This window comes from Salvelinus namaycush, chromosome 23, assembly GCF_016432855.1.
Source record: "Salvelinus namaycush isolate Seneca chromosome 23, SaNama_1.0, whole genome shotgun sequence".
Taxonomy (NCBI): Eukaryota; Metazoa; Chordata; class Actinopteri; order Salmoniformes; family Salmonidae; genus Salvelinus; species Salvelinus namaycush.
In genome coordinates, this window is record NC_052329.1 from 43735771 (window position 1) to 43752031 (window position 16261).

At 43.5% G+C, this 16261-nt stretch overlaps 1 protein-coding gene across 1 annotated transcript in view; it reads left to right on the forward strand.

The window, feature by feature from the left end:
* The window catches only part of LOC120018462 (protein furry homolog), a 193272-nt gene that overhangs the window by 121007 nt on the left and 56004 nt on the right, over positions 1 to 16261 (forward strand). Inside the window, exons 35-45 of the mRNA XM_038961684.1 lie at positions 127 to 295; positions 570 to 660; positions 1297 to 1379; positions 4532 to 4682; positions 5098 to 5201; positions 7665 to 7853; positions 13426 to 13627; positions 14226 to 14347; positions 14599 to 14786; positions 14992 to 15086; positions 15918 to 16154. Of these exons, the coding sequence (XP_038817612.1) occupies positions 127 to 295; positions 570 to 660; positions 1297 to 1379; positions 4532 to 4682; positions 5098 to 5201; positions 7665 to 7853; positions 13426 to 13627; positions 14226 to 14347; positions 14599 to 14786; positions 14992 to 15086; positions 15918 to 16154 (1631 nt within the window). The remainder of the gene's footprint in view (positions 1 to 126; positions 296 to 569; positions 661 to 1296; positions 1380 to 4531; positions 4683 to 5097; positions 5202 to 7664; positions 7854 to 13425; positions 13628 to 14225; positions 14348 to 14598; positions 14787 to 14991; positions 15087 to 15917; positions 16155 to 16261) is intronic.

Below are 16261 nucleotides of genomic sequence, written 5' to 3' on the forward strand. Positions count from 1 at the left end.
GCCTTAGAACAATACAGAGAAAACTAACTTTGATACCTTAGAACCATACAGAAAACTAATCCTATCTCAAATCCTAACCCTTTGTTTGTGTCTGTGCGTGCTTGTGTGCTTCCGTGTGTGTTCCAGATCAAGAAGGTGGTGATCTACCTGTGTCGTAACAACACCATTCAGACCATGGAGGAGCTGTTGTTTGAGCTGCAGCAGACAGACCCGGTCAACCCTGTGGTACAGCACTGTGACAACCCACCTTTCTACTGCTTCGCTGCCACCAGCAAGACCTCCACCGCCACCTCAGGTATAGGTACAGACAAACGTACGAACACACAAACAGGAATGAAACATAAACACACTAACAAACACACGCATACACACAAACGACTACGCACAAACATGAACGTGAACGAACACACTAACACAGTCAGTCAGACTGGACATATAGACCCCCACTGGCGCCTCTGCTAGTAACATTATGTTACACGTTTTACATTTCCCAAAACATTCACAATATGTATGTTTGAATGAAATGTATCTATTAACCTTGTATTTTTTTTTTACTTTTTTTTTTTTAGGTACAACATCCAGTAGCAACACTGTAGTTGATGGCCAAGAGAGTTTCCCTGACGCAGATGACATTAAAGCAGCCAAAGAGAACGAAGAGAGGTATAGTAGCACAGTAGAGTACCTGGAATGAGGCCTGGTCTCAAATTTCTTTCTGCTGTTTTGCCATCTCCGTTTGGTATGGCGACAACCATGGAAGTTGACAAAATAGCACAAAGAGATCTGGGACCTGACTAGGTGAAATATAACTTGGTCCGAGAATCTGTTTGTGCTATCAGGACCAGGTTAGATGAAATGTGATGTAATATAAGATCAGCAGTAGCAGAGAAGAAGAGGCGAAGCGAAAGGGTTTACATGAAAATAAGACCACGAGGTGAGGAATGTTTATATGGAGGTACAACGAGAGAGTTTCGAATTTGGTCAACAGAAAAGGTCATTGATCATTTGCTACATGAGGCTTATTGGATCAAATATACATTTCCTTATGGTTAGGATTACATTTCAGCAACTTTGGGAAAAAACGACTTTATATCGGGAGTTCTGCCTGTTCACTCGCGTATCTGCCCTCTCATTGACTAGAATGGTCCAACCTGATCTCGTCACCCCCTCCTGCCTTCCTTCTTTGTGAACATGTATTTCCATTGTTAGAGCTGTTACTCGGCTATCTTGTCAATAAAATAGATTGTCTGTTGCAGTAGCCATGGCGACAACCTCTGACCTCTGACCTTTGTGATCCAGGTTGAGTAACATCATGAGGCACAACAACTGCCTGGAATCCCGATACAGCAACAGTTCTGGAGGCTCCTACGAGGAGGAGAAGAGTGAGTAGAGATTATACTCTATATACAGTATTACGTTTTACATGCCCCCAACTGATTGTGTTTTTTTGTTTGTTTATCTGCATTGTTTGTAACTTGTTTTTTTACTCATTTTGTACATAATGTTGCCGCTACGGTCTCTTATGACCGAAAATAACTATTAGACATCAGGACTGCGATTACTCACCACGGACTAGCAGAATCCTTTTTCTTCTTTCACAACTCTGACGAGCCCAAGGATATATGGCTCCCTCGGGAACAGGCCCCGACCCCAGTGATCTGCATGAAGAGGAGGCGGAGAAAGATAGGCCGGAGAGCGGGCTGCCTTCTGAGAATTCAGAGGCGATTGAATTAACCCCCACTTCCCTCAATTCTGATAGCAAACATGCAATCTTTGGACAATAAAATCGATGAGTTACGGGGAAGATTAAACTACCAACGGGACATTAAAAAGTAACATATTTTGCTTCACGGAGTCGTGGCTGAACAACGACAATATCATCATACAGCTGGCTGGTTATACAATGTACCGGCAGGATAGAACAGCGGCGTCTGGTAAAGACAAGGGGCGGCGGACTATGTATTTTTGTAAATAACAGCTGGTGCACGATATCTAAGGAAGTTTCGAGCTATTGCTCGCCTGAGGTTGAGTATATCATGATAAGCTGTAGACCACACTACCTACCGAGAGAGTTCTCATTTGTATTCTTCACAGCTGTTTACATACCACCTCAGTCAGAGGTTGGCACTAAGACAGCATTGAATGAGCTGTATTCCGCCATAAGCAATCAAGAAAACGCTCACCCAGAGGCGGCACTCCTAGTAGCTGGGGACTTTAATGCAAGAAAACTTAAATCTGTTGTACCAAATTTCTATCAGCATGTTAAATGTGCAGCCAGAGGGAAAAGAACTCTGGACCACCTATACTCCACACACAGATACGCATAAAGCTCTCCCTCGTCCTCCATTTGGCAAATCTGACCATAATTCCATCCTCCTGGTTCCTGCTTACAAGCAAAAATTAAAGCAGGAAGCACCAGTGACTAGATCAATATAAAAGTGGTCAGATGAAGCAGATGCTAAGCTACAGGACTGTTTTGCTAGCACAGACTGGAATATGTTTCGGGATTCCTCCAATGGCATAGAGGAGCACACCACATCTGTCATTGGCTTCATCAATAAGTGCATCAATGACGTCGTCCCCACAGTGACCGTATGTACATAACCCAACCAGAAGCCATGGATTACAGGCAGCATCTGCACTGAGCTAAAGGCTAGAGCTTCCGCTTTCAAGGAACAGGACTCTAACCCGGAAGCTTATAATAAATTATAAGGATGTGTTCTTACCTACCCTTACCACCTGGGGGCGGCCCGTCAGGAAGTCCAGGATTCAGTTGCAGAGGGAGGTGTTTAGTCCCAGGGTCCTTAGCTTAGTGATGAGCTTTGAGGGCACTATGGTGTTGAATGCTGAGCTGTAGTCAATGAATAGCATTCTCACCTAGGTGGGAAAGGGCAGTGTGGAGTGCAATAGAGATTGCGCCATCTGTGGATCTGTTGGTGCTGTATGCAAATTGGAGTGGGTCTTGAGTTTCTGGGATAATGGTGTTGATGTGAGCATTTTATGGCTACAGACGTGAGTGCTACGGGTCGGTAGTCATTTAGGCAGGTTACCTTAGTGTTCTTGGGCACAGGTACTATGGTGTTCTGTTTGAAACGTATAAGATTTCACCTTCCTTAAAACTGTAAAATACATATTTGTATGTTTAGTGTGAAGAGAACATTTACATATTTTCTTAAGGTCTCTCTTGATTCAAACGCCTGCCCCCATCGCGGTGAATGTCTAGCTTGGCTTCCTGAACTCGTTAGGAATTCGCCTTTCATCTCTTATTAATCTTGTCCATCTATAACAAACAGAACTTTTTTAATTTGTTCAAAATCTATGCATTATTTTTGATTAATGGCTCTAACTCCATCTCTGCTACAGTGATGAAACCACTCTCTCCTGCTGCGGTACGATGTAAGGATTGCAGATATGTGCTTTGTCAGTAGCTGTGAAGTAGAGTTCAGCCAGGAGTTCATGGACAGTTGGCAGAGCGAATGAAATGGTAGGAGTGACATTCCAGCCTAAAGTGGTTTCAGATTTCACATCCTACGTCACACAGGCTCAGAATATACTACTGTGGCCGTGGCAACCAGGGCTATCGTTCAATGCAAACCATTTCGGGCCACGGTGTCCATAGAGCGATTTATAAGCAAAAATGTCAGTCGGACCCAGTACCAAAACCATGCATGTACCCTAAACAGGGGACTTTACATGGCCGTCTAAGTTAGTGCCATTGATAATGCATGATAGGCCAAGCGCTCCTAGGAGATCCTTTGTAAGAATTGACAGTGAAACACACAAGCAGCTCTGTGACAGGGCCTCTCAGATGCTACCAGTAAACAGCCAGTTACCCCAAAACTCCTTTGTTCTACTCATTGGTTCTACTCTCTGGAGCAGAGGTAGCCTGGGTCATGTTCACTAGGCACAAAACAGAATAAAACTGAGTGAAACAAGAAGGTCCAATAAGAAATGCTTGTTTTCGTTTTCCGTTGCAAAACATCTTGCTACGGTGTGCCCTAATGAACACGACCCAGGTCAGAGCCAACTCCTCGAACTGAAACGAATTGCATGACGATAGTTAGAGGAGTTGGCTAAAGCACAAACAGATAAGACCATGCTAGAGCTGAGACAGTCCTTCTCGGCTCGCCAAACTCAATGACCTTTCCAAAGAAGAACTTTAAAGAACACTGATCCTCTGCACTATAGCCCTCCTCAATGACTTAACATGCCTGCCATCAACAGACACAGTTATTGCTTTGAAAGGCAGCTGAATGGTGGGTGCATGTATTCACAGGAATGCTCATAACATTTTCTTTGTGGAGAGATGGGGTCTGAGTGCTAAATGCAAACAGGGTTGCATTCAGCAGGCACGAAAGGGGATGAAACATTTTGAAACGAAGGGAAACAGGGAGGTACCAGCTACCAGAAAGTGTCCAATAAGAAACACTGGTTTTGCCCTAGTGTGCCACACTGAACATGACCCTGGAGAGGGTGTGGCCTGGCGAGGCTTGCCCTACTTTGTCATGAGTGTAACTTCCTGTGTGATCCCTAGGTGAACCCCTTCCGCTGTACACTGGTTGGCTGATGAGCGTTGTGGAGACCAATCAGCCACTCCCTTTGCCTATGCCTGTCAACGGAGGCTGCTGGGCTCCCCTTGTGGACTACCTCCCTGAAACCATCACTCCTAAGGGACCTCTACACAGGTACACACAAACACACACACACACAGGCACGCACACAAGAGTGTGCAAAGCTTTCGTCAAGGCAAAGGGTGGCTACTTTGAAGAATCTCTAATATGAAATATATTTTCATTTGTTTAACCCTTTTTTGGTCCCTACATGATTTTTTTTTAAATGTACCTTTATTTAACTAGGCAAGTCAGTTAAGAACAAATTCTTATTTTCAATGACAGCCTAGGAACAGTGGGTTAACTGCCTTGTTCAGGGGCAAAACGACAGATTTTTACCTTGTCAGTTTACCTACTACATGATTCCATATGGGTTATTTTTATAGTTTAGATGTCTTCACTATTATTCTACAATGTAGAAAGCTCCTGGAATGAGTAGGTGTGTCCAAACTTTTGACTGGTACTGTACATTGTTGATATGTGTCTGTAGGTTTAACATTGCAGTGATCTTCATGACCGAGATGGTGGTTGACCACAGTGTGAGAGAAGACTGGGCCCTGCACCTGCCACTGCTGCTCCACGCCCTCTTTCTGGGTATGACAAGCACATTCTTTTCAATGAGCAATTACTGAATGAACTGGTTCTGAACTTGCTCCAACTTGGACACGCTAGAAAGTAGCTGGCAATGGCTGCCAATCGTTTTGCCCCTTTTTACAGATGGAGACAATAGAGTAAGGGAGCAATAATTTGAATCCCAACCCTGTCTAGTATCACCATGTTATTCCACTGCTAAAGACACCGTTTGTAAGGTTTTACAGTGGGGTCAGAAATGATTGACACCCTTGATAAAGATGAGCAATAATGACTGTATAAAATAAATAATTAAATACTGAGCTATATTGTATGCTCCCAAAATTTGGAAATTATATTATTTTATATTAATACCATGGCTCAAAGAAAGAGATAGGGGTCAAATGTATTAACACCCCTAAGGATTGTTACAAGTAAAGTAGTCCAAAGTTTAGTATTTGGTCCCATATTCCTAGCACGCAATGTCTACATCAAGCGTGTGACTCTACAAACTTGTAGGATGCATTTGCAGTTCATTTTGGTTGTGCTTCAGATTATTTCGTCATTATTCACGATTCACTTAAGTAGCATCCACATTAAATGTAGAAGTGTTTAGAAGATATTATTGTTAGGTATAATAAAAGGTACTCTAAAATGACACAATACATTATTTACCATTCATTTCTATTGGGGACAAAATAAAAACTAAAACTAGCGATGCGCCGATATGCCATTTTTGGCCGATACCGATAACTGATATTAAAAAATGTTGCGGCCTTTTAAGCATTCTAGTACAGTTAAATAGTTGAAACACACACACACACACACACACTGACCAAAAAGTTATTTTGTTGGCATTTACGTATGTCCCCATTACCAGTAAAACATAATCAAAACCTATTTCTTTCAATTACTTGCTGTGCTGTTTCGCTGTTCATTTGTTCAGTCTCAACCAGGATTTCATCATACATGTCAAGCAGTGAAGTTTCAGCTCTGTCTGTCTGTGGCCTCTCTTCCTCGGTGCGCACTGTCACTGTGTCCGTTTCCATCTTGTCCAGCTGTGTCTAACATTTCACGTAAACCCTGTTTCTTGTCTGCATCGAAGTAGCGGTCCTTGTACCTAGCATCGAGAATGGTGGCGACACGGTAAAGAGGCTCAGAGAGAATGCCACCGAATCGCTTATTCACAGCCTCTTGTAGAGTACTTTTGCAAGTTTTAACCCCACAGCCTGTGTCGGCAGTTTTGTTGAGCAGGCGTTTCAATGCCTTGACAGAGGGTATCACATCTGCTGCAGATGCAGTTGATGAGCTTATTTCTCGAGCCTGTTGTTCGAATGGAGCTAGGAGTGTGTTCATGTTTCCAAGTTTCAAACATGTTTTGAAATGGCAGCATCGGTATGAGAACCAGCACATTCTTGAGCATGCAATACGGCGTTCCTCAGTACGAAATCCTCGTCGACCCACTGTGCTTTCAGACTCAGCATGCTCATGGGGCTGACTCTCTGGACTGTGCTGTCAGACTCAGCATGCTCATGGGGCTGACTCTCTGGACTGTGCTGTCAGACTCAGCATGCTCATGGGGCTGACGTCGCTGGTCCAAATGTTAGTCGTGAAGCTAATAGCGGTGACACCCACAGCAAGTAGCTCATGGATGTGCGTTTCAACAATACTATGTAACTCTGGTAGGGCAACATCTGAAAAATAGCTCTTACTTGGTAGTGTGTACCGGGGCTTGAGGTGCTTGATGTCGAGAGCACTGTTGAATGTCAAGGGCAATGAATTCCATTATCTTGGCGTTAATGGATTTTGCCTTTGAGTTGTCTCGCTGAAATGTTCTTACTCTTTCAAATGACTGCTCGACTTGAACTTGTTTAGTTGTTGGAAGTGTGGGCTTAGTATTTTTATGCTTTTGTACTGTGTAGCGCTTTATTTTTCATGGCGTCATTACGTCATCTACCTACGTTATATAGTTATGCACGTCAGCGTTGACATCGGTTTTGCACATAGCCATTAAACTAAACATCGGGCCAATGCTGATGTTGGCATTTTTAGCTAATATCGTCCGATTCCGATATGCTTACCGATATATCGTGCATCCCTAACTAAAACTAAAACAAACTGCAAATGCATCCAATGAGTTTGTAGAGTCACAAGCTTGATGTAGTCATTGCATGCTACTGTAGGAATGTAGGACCAAGTACTCAACTTTTCACTACTATATTTATAGGAGTCTTTAGGGCGTTCAATAATTCTGACCCCTACCTCTGAGAGAGAAAAAGTATTACTTGTTAAACAAAATCCCTTTCTCTGAGCAATTGTATTAGTATGAAATAATTTCCCTATTACTTTGAGCATACAATACAGCTCAGTATTTGAGTTATTTATTTTATACAGTAATTATTGCTGATCTTTATCAAGGGTGTCAAACATTTTGGACCCCACTGTATCTGCTGTCACTGTATTATGATGTATTTTTTTCACCACCAGGCATGGATCACTACCGTCCCGAGGTGTTTGAGCACAGCAAGCGTCTCCTCCTGCACCTACTCATCACGCTGTCCTGCAACCGCAACTTCCAGAATATCGCCTCCGTCCTGCTGCAGACACGAGAGGTCAATAGCAGCAAGACCTTGACCAGCAAGTCAAGCTACCAGCCTGAATACTTCACTACTACAGGTAGTACACAGTATAGAATATATTCCAGGGCAGTGTACATTAGGGAATGGAACTTAATTTTTTTTTTTTACGTTTTGTCTTTATCATTATCATAACATGTGTGGTCTAAATTGAAGTTGATGTTTTAAAACTATAACAATTCAAATAAGCATCTGCAATACATGTCATCAGTTCTGAGATGGTGGTTTACAAACAAATTTTTATGCATTGATTTTAAGAAAAAAAAGTTTAAATGAAAAATGGAAATGAGCATTTCTTATTGGACAACTTCTAGTAGTCCCTACCTGTTTCATCCCGTTTTGTGCCGAATGAACATGACCCAGTGCATTTGACTGTCAACAGATGCTGTTTACTTTGGAGCTGGGATACACAGTGCTTTTGAGCTCTGCTGTCGTATAGACTCGTTTGCTCCGTATTTTAGGTTTTTGGATTGAATCGAGAAGTACTCCTGTTACTCATTCCTTAGGCCATTAAGATAATTTAATACCATTTTGATTGGAGTGCATCAGAAAGGATTCTTGGTAAATGGTGTCACTGCATATCTCATTCGGGAGTTAATAGTGTCTAACCATGGGAACAAGTGTAGCTAAAAGGTGCAAATGCATTTATCTCACTTTAGTAAAAAAACTCTCATGTCAATTCAATGTAACTGTATTTATCCCCTCGCATTGTCAAAAAATGTATTTGTTCAATGCTGTATATTCTGCCTATTTGTCACGCTCGTCATAATAACTGGACCAAAGCGCAGCGGGATCTGGGTTCCACATCTTTTATTTACTAAGTGAAACTCACAGCAAAACAAAACAATAAATCTCAAACGAAATGTGAAGCTAACAATAGTTCTAACAGGCAACTATTCATAGTCAAGATCCCACAAAGCACAAAGGGGAAATGGCTGCCTAAATATGATCCCCAATCAGAGACATACCTGGCCAACATAGAAACATAATCCCCTAGATGACCCACCCTAGTCACACCCCGACCTAACCAACATAGAGAATAAAAAGCTCTCTATGGTCAGGGCGTGACACTATTTGTAAAAAAATACATACATATACTGAACAAAAATATGAATGCAACATGTTAAGTGTTGGTCCCATGTTTCATGAGCTAAAATATAAGATTCAAGAATTTTCCACACCCACAAAAAGCTTATTTCTCACAAATTTTGAGCACAAATTTGTTTACATCCCTGTTAGTGAGAATTTCTCCTTTGCCAAGATAATCCATCCACCTGACAGGAGTGACATATCAAGAAGCTAATTAAACAGCATGATCAATACACAGGTAAAATGTGCAGTTTTGTCACACAACACAATGCCACAGATGTCTCAAGTTGAGGGAGTGTGCACTTGGCATGCTGACTGCAGGAATGTCTACCAGAGCTGTTGCCAGATAATTACATTTTAATTTATCTACCATAAGCCACCTCAAACGTCATTTTAGAGAATTTGGCAGTATGTCCAACCGGTTTCACAACCGCAGACCACGTGTAACCATGCCATCCCAGGACCTCCACATCCGGCTTCTTCCCCTGTGGGATCGTCTAAGACCAGCCACCTGGACAGCTGATGAAACTGTGGGTTTGCACAACCAAAGACTTTCTGCACAAACTGTCAGAAACCATCTCAGGGAAGCTCATCTGCGTGCTCATCGTCTTCACCAGGGTCTTGACCTGACTGCAGAAGGGCAAATTCCCATCTTCGAAGGTCACTGGCACGCTTGAGAAATGTGCTCTTCACGCGGAAATCCTGGTTTCAACTATACCGGGTAGATGGCAGACAGCGTGTATGGCATCGTGTGGGCGAGTGGTTTGCTGATGTCAACATTGTGAACAGTGCCCCATGGTGGCGGTGGGGTTATGATGAGGGCAGGCATAAGCTACGGACGACGAACACAATTGCATTTTATCGATGGCAATTTGAATGCACAGAGATAACGTCACACCGATCCTGAGGCCCCTTTTCGTGCCATTCATCGGCCGCAAGGATCTATACACAATTCCTGGAAGCTGAAAATGTCCCAGTTCTTCCATGGCGTGCATACTCACCAGTTATGTCACCCATTTAGCATGTTTGGGATGCTCTGGATCGACGTGTATGACAGCATGTCCCAGTTCCCACCAGTATAGATCAACTGAATGCGAAGGAGATGTATCGCGCTGCATGAGGCAAATGGTGGTCACATCAGATACTGGCTGGTTTTCTGATCCACCAATTTACTATTTTTTTTGGTGTCTGTGACCAACAGATATCTGTATATGCAGTCATGTGAAATCCATAGATTAGAGCCTAATTTATTTGTTTTATTTTCATGATTTCCTTATATGAACCGTAACTCTGTAAAATGTTGCGTTTATATTTTTGTCTATAAAAAAAAGGAATTGTTCTAAAAAAATAAAGGGATTTTCCGTTTTATCAAACTGACCATCTTAGACAGACAGCCTTGTGGTTCTATGGGGGCCTATGGGAGGGAGCGTAGCACTGGACACATGGCTCTTCTCCATGGTTAATCTAGGTACAGGCATCAGCAGGGAATGGCTTACATTCCCTGCAGGCGAAAAAACCTTTCCAAGCAAACCTTCATATCATGACCGTTAACCACAACACACAGCCTACATTGTTGTCACGTCATAGGCGACTAGAACTACTAGAAGTAACGCATTAGTAAACCTGCTAAAATCATGCAGTACAGTGTACAGTCAGAAAGCAGTTAACCTTTAACGAGTCACCAACCCGGATCCGGGATCACCCCCCACTCCCCCCCCACTGAGTAGCATAGCTAGCATAGCGTCACAAGTAAATTGTAGCATCTAAATATCATTAAATCACAAGTCCAAGACACCAGATGAAAGATACAGATCTTGTGAATAAAGCCACCATTTCAGATTTTTAAAATGTTTTACAGGGAAGACACAATATGTAAATCTATTAGCTAACCACGTTAGCATAAGACACAATTTTTTTACTCCAACAGTTTTTTCCTGCGTCAGTAGCTATCACTAATTCGACTAAATAAAAATATATATAGCCACTAACCAAGAAACAACTTCATAAGATGACAGTCTGATAACATATTTATGGTATAGCATAGTTTTTTTTTTGAAAAATGTGCATTTTTCAGGTATAAATCACAGTTCTACATTGCAGCTGCAATCTGAAATAGTGCTGACGCAGCCAGAACAATTACAGAGACCAACGTCATATAACTAATTACTTATCTTAAAACATTTCAGAAAAATACACAGCGTACAGATATTGAAAGCCCAACATCTGGTGAATCCAAACAATATTTCAGATTTATTAAATGTTTTATAGCGAAAACAAAATGTAGCGCTAAATTAGCATAGCCACGCCAGCCAGAACCAGCTGGGCGCCCGCGACCAGTTCACATGCACGACAGATATATGAAATAACATCGTAAATTGGGTCTTACTATTGCTGATCTTTCATCAGAATGTTGATCAATGTGTCCTTAGTCCTGATGAGTCGTTCAATCCATTCATAATGGCAACTTTCCCTCTTCATTTAGCATATGTACTGGTCGACTGGCCAAAGTAAAAAAAGTCACAGAACGGAACACGGCAAAACTCCCGAAAAAATTCAAATAATCTGATTAAACTATATTGAAAAAACATACATTAAGATGATATGGTCACATGTATCAAACAAACTTCGAGACGGAGATAGTTTTCATCCGTAACGGCAGCAAAACAGTAGACAATCGCACCTCCAAATAGCGCGAGTCAGAGAACCGGAAGTTGTCGGTCACGCCAAAGAAATAGGTCTTATTTCACGTCAGTACAAGGTAAACAAAAAATTTCTCCTCTGACGTCCTCTTGACACCCAGAGGAAGACGAATGAAGTGTGTTTCGGGTCATAGGTGGCGTGACCATATATAGGCAGAGCGTTGAAGCGAGCATACACATCTTGCATTCTTCTTCTTGGTCAGGGAAAGTGCTGTCAAATGACTTCTGTTTAACTCAGAGACAAAATTGAAACGGTTTTAGAAACTATAGATTGTTTTCTATCCAATGGTATTAATTATATGCATATAGTAAGAGCAATAATTGAATAAGAGGCAGTTTAATCTGTAGAGGAAATTATGCTAATGCGAAAACAGCACCCCCTATAGTGGCAAGAATTAAGCAGTTACACCGGCGGGCCAAGGTGGCAATAATTTAATAAAACCAAAGCTTACCTTGACTTGAAAGAGTTCCAGTGTTGGATAGCCATAGCCAGCTAGCTAATATAGCATCCCTCTATGTTTGAGTAAGCTAATCTAGCTAGCTGCATAAGCAGATTAGTAGTTACACCGGCGGGCCCCGATGGCAATAAATTAATAAAACCAAAAGCTTACCTTGAGTTCCAGTGCTGGATAGCCATAGCCAGCTAGCTAATATAGCATCCTTCTATGTTTGAGCTGGGTGTTTGAGTAATCTAAACTAGCTAGCTGCATTTGCTAGCTAAGTGAAAGTGAAAGTAACCAAATATAGCTATCTCTCTTGCTCTCTCTCTATTTCTCTCTCTGCTCCTTATTTGTGTTCAAAACTGTTCAACTATTGTCTTTCTCTCTCTTTGAGTCAACTACTCACCACATTTTATGCACTGCAGTGCTAGCTAGCTGTAGCTTATGCTCTCAGTACCAGATTAATTCTCTGAACCATTGATTGGGTGCACAACATCCCAGTTCGTGCTGCAAGAGCTCTGATAGGTTGGAGGACGTCCTCCGGAAGTCGTCATAATTACTGATTAAGTCAATGGAAGGGGATGACAACCATGAGCCTTCTAGGTTTTGTATTGAAGTCAATGTACCCAGAGGACAGAATCTAGCTGTCCTCCGGCTATACTGGCTACAACAGAGTGCTGCTGAGGCTACTGTAACACTTCATTGCAATACAGTGTGTTTAAATCAATTATTTGGTGACGGGAATATATTTAGTATAGTTTCTCTAAAAAGGATAACTTTGATTCAATATATTGGTCCTCCCCCTTCCTCCTCTGAGGAGCCTCCGCTGTACTACTTATCCTCTTTTAAAAAAAAATATATGGTGATAGCATTATTATTTTATGACATACATGACTCGATAAAGAAAACTTCACTTGACCTGACTAGGGACAAGCTGGTTTCTTGGATTCACTCGTTGTAATATAGAAAAACAGAGCATAGAGTTCACCTCACACCTTGCTACATTGGATTCACAACAGGTGCAGTCAGGAAGTTATGTGAAACCACAAAACGTACCTCTGTTAACTGGGTGCTCTTCATTAAACACGGTTTTGAAGATCACATTGCACCTCCTCTGTTTCGAAGAGTTTCCTCCTGTCTTGTGCCTTCTGAACAGTCCCTATTGTGACTCCTCTCCATCTTCCTCTCTCTCTCTCCCTCTCCTTCTCCCTTTCCCTCTCCCCTCCTCTCATCCCTCTCCCCTCCACCCCCCTTTCATCCCTCTCCACTCCCTCTCATCCCTCTCCCCTCCCTCCCTCCCCCTCTCCTTCTTTCTCCTTCTCTCTCCCGCTCCCTTCCTCATCTTCTTCCTCTCCTTCCCTCTCCCACGCCCTCTCCCTCCCAGGTAGGATGGACTTCCTGCGAGAGGGCCAGGCATCCCCAGTACCAGACTCTGGCCTCAGCTCCTCGTCCACCTCTTCCAGCCTCAGCCTGGGAGGCAGCACCTCCAACCTACCCCATATCTCCTCCCAGGAGGCGGAGGAGCTGAAGAGCCCCTCAGAGACGGACGAGAAGACCAACAAGCTGATTGAGTTCCTCACCACCAGGTAGGTGGACCACGGACTGAAGGACGTGCAATCCGACGGACAGGCAGGCAGGCAGATAGTCGGTCGGACAGACAAACAGGCAGTCGGCCAACCAGTCAGTCACATAGTATGTACCACTACCAACAGACAGACACTCGCACGCACACGCAAGCACAAACACACCGATTTGAGTGGAACACTAGAACTTCATTACCTCTTTATCCTGGCAAGGGAAAACCGAAATATCATTTGCAGGCCTTTTTTGTTATCGATACATGGCCATGCAATTTCATGTCAGGCCAACTCCTGACGTCCCACGCCACCTAGTGGTCTAGTGTGGCTAACACAACAACAAACTTGCCATTGTTGTAGTAGCAACACCACTGTAGCTCCACTTTACTCTGCGGTAGTTTCCCCTAGGTAAAGATCTAGGATCAATTCCCCTCCCATCCTAACCTTAACCATTAGTAAGGAAAATTGTAAACTGACCCAAGATCAGCGTCTAGGGGCAACTTCACCCTCCACCAACATACTGTAGGTATACTTCTGTTTGAATTATACATTTGTTATCCTCTCTATGATATCATAGTCGTTTAACAATTGTGTTATTGTTTTCCAGGGCCTGTGGCCCCATGTGGTGTCACGAAGCTATCTCACCCAAGAACCAGACCTCAAAAAGCACGGAGCAGCTTGTCAACTTTCTGCGTTATGTGGTGTCGGTGTTCAAAGAGTCCAAATCAGGTAATCCTCCCCAAGAGTCTCGCGCTCTTCTACACCTTACCACACTACATGGTCATGCCGGAACCACTGCACTTTCTTTCACCTATTGCCTTGTAAAAGCTTAGTCTGACTCCTACCAACGTTAGACATCAGTGTGCGTGTGTGTGTCTGTGCGCGCATGTATGTGTATTTGCGAACATGCATGTGTGTGTGCGTGCATGTGTGCCCATGCTTTGTGAGTGTGTGTCTCATACCTCTCATGTGTGGGCCAGACTTCCACCTGGAGCAGCAGTTGAGTGACATAGCTCTGCAGATGGGTCTGTGTAGCTTGTCACGCCACTACGCCGGGAGGTCCTTCCAGGTGGTTCGGGGGCTGCGGCAGCCGCTCTCGGCCCTCGCCGTATTCGACCTGCTCTCGCGACTGGTGGAGGTGGTGGGGGAGCACGGGGAGGAAGTACAGGTGTGTGTGGGCAGAGGGAACGGGGGAGTGTGTGTCCAGGGGAGGGGTAGTGTGTGTGTGTGTGTGTGTGTGTGTGTGTGTGTGTGTGTGTGTGTGTGTGTGTGTGTGTGTGTGTGTGTGTGTGTGTGTGTGTGTGTGTGTGTGTGTGTGTGTGTGTGGGATGGTTGTGCAGATACCCAGTTTTAATGTCCTCCTGCTCTTCTAGGGTTATGTTATGGAGGTGTTGCTCACCTTAGAGTCTGTGGTGGACAACCTGGCTGAATGTCTCAAGAACAATGACCTAATGGCTATCCTGAACAGGTTGGTTTGCAGATCACCTTTGCTGACCGCATGACTTTAAAACAAATGTATTAACAGAGACACTTAGAAATGTAGCTAGATTGGGATACAGAGGGATACAGTACATAAATTGCGTTGCGAACGAACTGCTGCCTCCAGGGGCATGTGGTCTGGGGGCGGAAGCACTACCACTAGATCAGGTAATGGACCTTTATATTAGCCTGGAACCCACACTGTTCTGGCTGTAAGAATGGCTGTAATTACTGGCGTTATAAAACGAGAATTAGTCAGCAAATGGGATCACCTTCAACCAATCAGAAGGCCAAATCTTTTGATGTTCTCCAAACGCAACATAAGCTAAACCCGCCCATAGTTACTAAGTGGACACTGATTGGACTAGCTACTTTCAAGCCTGTCCAAGTGCCCCTTTATTGGAGAAAGTTCAGACTGAATCAGTAAAGTGAACCAATAGTGAAACAGAAAGTAGTAGCTGCAGCAACAAATCACATTTTATTGGTCACATACACATGGTTAACAAATGTTATTGAAAGTGTAGCGAAGTGCTTGTGCTTCTAGTTCCGACAGTGCAGCAATATCTAACAATTCCACAACAAATACCTAATGGAATAAGGAATGGAACGGAATAAGAATATATAAATATATAGTAGCTGTGAGTAGTAGCTGCATCAACAGAGTTCACACATCTATTATCACTTACAACCTTACAACCCAGCACCCAAAGATGTTTAGTTCAAACTATTTAGGGTTGAGTACGCCAATCCTTTATTAGGTATTTGTATGCCAGGTTGTTAAGGGTTTCAACTCATCGCTAGTCTCTTATTGGCTCTCCAGGGCATCCTCCCCAGACTTCCTTACCAATGGGAAGCTGGTGTCCAACAGGAAGAGCACGGGGCAGCTGAACCTGTTCCAGCGGGGCCTGGGGACAGCAGAGCGCAGCCGACACCAGAGGAGCTACTCCGTCCCCAAGAAGTTTGGTGAGGCTGACCGCTCATCCGACCCTCCTCGCAGCGCTACACTGGACCGCATCCAGGCCTGCACCCAGCAGGGAGGGCTGACCAAGAACCGCAGGTAGGGGACAGCAAGTAGCCTAGTAGACTACAGCAGTTTTTATTAATCCTTTCATTTGACATCTCCCAGTCGTTTTGAGGTCATGTTCATTAGGATACACCTTGGCA